At 35.7% G+C, this 5343-nt stretch overlaps 1 protein-coding gene across 1 annotated transcript; it reads right to left on the reverse strand.

The window, feature by feature from the left end:
• Positions 1–668: 668 nt before the first annotated feature.
• Positions 669–2563, reverse strand: LOC140810924 (gibberellin 20 oxidase 1-like). The gene is made up of 3 exons (XM_073168850.1): positions 1858–2563; positions 1313–1634; positions 669–1164 (listed from the first exon to the last, which is right to left on the reverse strand). Exons 1-3 carry the CDS (start codon positions 2397–2399, stop codon positions 880–882), a joined length of 1149 nt encoding a protein of 382 aa, XP_073024951.1. The 5' UTR covers positions 2400–2563; the 3' UTR covers positions 669–879.
• Positions 2564–5343: the final 2780 nt, after the last annotated feature.

A 5343-nucleotide genomic window follows, 5' to 3' on the forward strand; every position in this document is an offset into this window, starting at 1 on the left:
GTGTAGGCGACGTTTCCAAAAATTTTATTTGTAGGAATGTGTGTGCTTAATATCGTAGGAAGAATTTTGCAGCACTTTAAGGACAATGTCGGAATTAAGTGTCGCTTTTGTATTTTATGTCCCGAAACTTCCAAAATTCAAATATATATATATAGAAAACATGAATATTAATGATAAGATTGTAATTTACTCACGATTTATTTTATTTTTGTTGTATTATATAGTTTCATGACACGTAGTAAAATAAATTAAACAACACCTGCACTAAAATCCATTTTATTGACAGCTCTGTCCATTCGTAATGGATTCTAGCTAGATCAAATTATTATTACTCATGATTCACTTTGTGGGTCATGTTTTTTTCTCATGGATTTTTCAAATGTCAAAATTAGGGAGTATTTATTTTTATGTAAAAAAAATTAATTCTTCAATTTTCCTTTTCCTTAATTTCAAAATTTAGAATCATTGTCGATAATTAGATATCTAATGGTATACATGGTGGTTAATCATGAGAAGCCAACCTTATAACATTATAAGGTTGCATGTAATAGATGATCTCACTGACTTAAGATGCATTTGACATATTTAAACAATCATACTATAAAAAGATAAAATTTGAAATTCCCCTCGAATCATATTTATCTTATTCCATTATCAACAAATTTAACAACATACCCCACTTCTTCAACTATTTGCATCCGTTTACCCTACACCCCACAAAACATAGATCATAAAATTCATGTGTTATATATATTAAACATTATATATTTCATGCCTGTAGATCAAACAAAACTAGCTAGCGATCCCTAATTGAAAATCAAACTTCAACTTCTGATATATTAATCAAGAAACCCTAACTTGCTAGGGTTCAAGAATTAATCAGGACCGGATCGTCTTTTTTCCGTTGTTCTTGTTGTGGATCCAAACGGAGAAATTGTTAAGCGTATTCATGTCGGCTCTGTAATGTTTCTGCGTAAACTCGAGGAGGTTTGGCCATCTGAAATCAGGATATAGTCTAGGATAATTTGAGTCCACCAATTCAGGTGGTGGGCACACCACCTTATCCTTCTTAGGACAGAGGAAAAAAGCTAGAGATTTCCTAGTACATTTGTTGTTCACCACTGCCCTGTGCAAGCAACTTTTGTACCTCCCATTTGTAAGTGCCTGTCCCGAAAAAAAAAAACCCACAATTCTTTATAGGAAAATGATCCGTTTAACTTATATTCGGGTGGTCATATATTGTAGCGAGTACATTAGAGCAAGCTGAACTAAAGATGAGTCAAATGATATTCTAGAAATCAATCTTGATTACCATGAATGTGTCGCCTATGTTGACGACGAAAGCATCGAAGTTCGGAGTGATCGATAGCCATTCTTCGTCGACGAACACTTGGAGTCCACTGACTTTGTCTTGGTGAAGAATGGTTAGCGACGTGGGGTCGCAATGAGGTCCCGTGCCAAGGGTCTGATCTGGTTTTTGGCACGGCGGGTAGTAGTTTAATCTCATTATAGATTCATTTTCTTCGAAGAATTCTTTGAAATGGCTCTGGCTCACTCCGAGGCTCATCCCCAAGAGTTCCACGATCTCTAGAGAAAGTGTGCTCATGGCATTACAATAGTCTTGGTATACTCTCCTGAAATTATACGTTCAACACTTTAATGATTGAGAATTTAGATAGAAAAATAAACTTTAAACTAGTGGTGGGTACGTGAACGAAAAAGTGGGAGCATATATTGAATGGTCTTACTAATTATTGTGAGACAATAATTATTAATCGACGCTGGTGACATATATCAATCATTTCCTGTCTTAAAAGAAAATTCAAGAACTTAAAAAAAGGCAACATTCTAACTCACCCCAAGCGTAAGAAATCGTCGCCCAATGTCTCTTGAAAGTAGTCTTCCACAACGTGCGATGACTCCTTGTCCGCGGAGTAGTGAAACGAGAGTGTTTCTTTCCATGGTAGCTTCGACGAAAATCGTCCCGTGAAGCTACTAGCATAACCACAATGCTCGCCAAGTTTCCTTTGAGCCCTTTGCTTCTCATGAAGCGGTTGCTCGAAGAAACAATCCATGTAACGGTGAGCATCCGATATGAGTTTAGGGTTAACTCCATGATTCGTCACTAGGAAGAAACCGTGCTTTCGGCACGCTTCTCCCACGATCTCGGATGCTTTGGTAGAGGCGATAGGGTCACCGGAGAGGAAGCCTCCGAGGTCGATGAGGGGGATATTGAGCTCCTGAGGATTCGCGCTAGGCTTCTCATGATCGGGCCACACGAATTCCGACGGTATGTTGGATTGTTGTCGGAGCAATGATGGATCGAAAATGAGTGACTTCCCTTGCTCGTCTCCGTGTTTGTGGGCAAGCTTATTCTCGATCATGCACTCTATCGTCATTGGATAAGTTTCGCGAGCACCTTGATCAAGAACCGGAACCGTTATTTAACGATAATATATAAGAAACGGAATCACAGAGAACGAAGAAGAGAACAAGAGAGGGAATTAATGAAAGAAAATTTAAGAGTTGTGATAAAGAAAAAGCCAAGGCCGCTCGTAGGTGAGCAAATCTTGGAATCTTTATAGTCTCCCTCGTCGTGTCCCCAACATAAACAACAAAAGTTAGATACTTGCAACCAAGGGCTTCGTGAGATTTTTATTCCAAAAAGAGCCCCCAAATTGTAAGAAAATTACGTTTTGGTCCATCGTGCATTAACTATTTTGTAAACTTTTGGAAGATGAACAATTCCTTGATGGCTTTTGGCGTTTCTTTTGGTTGGGAGGAATGATTAATCAACTAACCTTATATTGCAAGGGATACTATAGGAATAATTTATTTTTTTAACAGACATTATCAAAATATCTGAAAAATACACTTTAGCTGATCATTCATAAAATTGATCTAAATAATAAATTTTTTGTGTGAGTATCGAAAAATCATGTTCTTATAAATTTGAATAAATGACAAATGAAGAAGATGAACATTACCTCCGGCCATCGATATTCGCGCAAACTCGGGATGATATTTTGATATCAAATCTTTCTAACTTTTAATTAGCTTGTAAGCCTTCTAAACACTCTCTATATGTATGGTGGAATTTTTCTTTGAAGATATGTGCTAAGGGACCCCTCAAATGTCCCTATTTATAGGCATACTTATTATTATAATCAATTAAAATCTGGGATTGTAATCAATCAAAAAATAATATTATGAATTCGAGGAATCAAAAATAAAATTATAATGAGATTATGCATATGAGGAGAGATCATGCAATGAAGATTACATTATAACAAGATTATGCTTAGAAAAATATCCAAAAATTTTAATAGAGTAAAAAAAAATAATGGATAAGATTAGTGAGTTTGGATAAATTGATAGATGTTGAATGGATTTAAGATTCACTATAATAATTAAAATCTGGGATTGTAATCAATCAAAAAAATAAAATTATGAATTTGAGGAATCAAAAATAAAATTATAATGAGATTATGCATATGAGGAGCGATTAGTGATCAGATTATGCAATGAAGATAAGATGCAATGAGGGAAGAAAAGACATGAGAAAATAGGGTTTGCAAGACCGCACCCGCGGTCATAAATTATGGAATTTTGTAAGAAAGGCTGTAGCCACACCGCACCCGCGATGCTAGAAGGACCGCACCCGCGGAAAAGCTGCCAAAGCCGAAGCATGAGCGCACCCACGCTCTTGGAATCACCGCACCCGCGGTCATGCGTGTAGCTTGAAAAATAAACCACGTTTCCTGTGTTGCATGCAGTATACATATATATATATATATATATATATATGTATATATATATATATATATATATATGAATGACACGTAAATTCCTCAGAAATTCAGGAAAAGGGTCGAGGTTTTGAGAGAAAAATCCTTACGCCTTTTAGACTTGCGATTGTGAAAGATCCGTCTATCAGAATTCAAATCCGAAAGCAGTATCGTGTTCCTCTTGACTCAAGCTACACAAGGACGTAAGTTTTGTTACGTTTTGAGATGTTTTGAAAATATGGTGTTTCTACTAACGTAGACATTGTAGAATTGAAGTCATATTAAAGAAAAGACTGTTTCTGTAATTGTTATGATTTTTGAAAGATATTGACTACGATTTTCATATCAGAATTGTGTATCACTGATTTTGAATATATCAGTATTGATTATGAGTTCTAGTATTATATCTGTGATGTTGAGATTGACGGGGTTATTCAGATTGTATTGTTATGCCGTCGAAACATCAGCAGACTGACATCTGATCAGATTTGATATTGATTGAGATTGCATTGTTATGTCATTGATATTGATATGATGTCAAGACATCAGTTGAGTTAGATTGATAGATTCAGATATCATTTTGATTATATTGTGATATCGATGACATGAATTAGATTGTATCTTGTTCAGACATTGATCAGATTATGTACTGATTTGAGTATTGATCCGAACAGATTGTGTATTGAGTTATTAACTGACACAGCGTATTCGATATTGTCATTTCAGATTTGATATGGACAGATTTGAATACCGGTCATCGTCTTCGTCAGACAGGGACGACAAAGGTATAATTCATGTGATATTCGGGAAGATACAACTCAAATAAGATCCTATTTGAGTTTCCCAACAAAAATCACATACTAGAATTATTGTTGTTTATTTTATGATATGATCATGATATGTTTATAGATGATATATTCATATCTTTTGAGATGATTATGCTTTGTTTACAGATTGTTATTCATTGCATTTAAGATAGGGAGTCTTGACAGAACAGTCAAATTCTAGACGTTCGATGATATCACAGCTTAGGGGAAGATCATTCTCCTATTGTAGATGTGGATACAGATCAGGTCGAAGTCTAGGAATAAGACGTACAGTCACCCCGATTGGAAGGGTAGGTGATAGATCGTCTTATTCACACCGGGATCCCTAGAGTTATAGCTGAGTCAAGTCTAGGCATGATTTGACTAGAACTGCATGTGTTAATGAATGTGGTTTCATAGACTATGAAACCCATTTTTATTGCTTTCAGTCATGATAGCATGTTTTTATGATTTGATTTGAGTAGCATGTTTGTCTGATTGATTTCACAGATTATGAAATCTGTTGGTTTTTAGTTTTATTCATGATAGAATATTTCATGATTTACTTTGTGTATATGCATGTTTACCATGTTTTATACTGGGATTTATTCTCACCGGAGTATCCGGCTGTTGTCTTGTTTTGTATGTGTGCATGACAACAGGTGGGACAAGATCGGGGTCAGAAGATGATGAGAGGAGACGAGTTTAGCGTGGTGATTCCGGACTTATTGTAGACCTGATTTAATACT

This window comes from Primulina eburnea, chromosome 1 (genome assembly GCF_022965805.1).
Source record: "Primulina eburnea isolate SZY01 chromosome 1, ASM2296580v1, whole genome shotgun sequence".
Lineage (NCBI taxonomy): Eukaryota > Viridiplantae > Streptophyta > Magnoliopsida > Lamiales > Gesneriaceae > Primulina > Primulina eburnea.

Bases quoted from the DNA above. Each gene is read 5' to 3' on its own strand.
- LOC140810924 (XM_073168850.1), bottom strand. From the start codon at position 2,399: ATGACGATAGAGTGCATGATCGAGAATAAGCTTGCCCACAAACACGGA. The intron at 1,635-1,857 runs GTGAGTTAGAAT...GTATAATTTCAG, and splicing joins GACGATTTCTTACGCTTGGG to GAGAGTATACCAAGACTATT. The intron at 1,165-1,312 runs GTAATCAAGATT...TTTTCGGGACAG, and splicing joins ACATAGGCGACACATTCATG to GCACTTACAAATGGGAGGTA.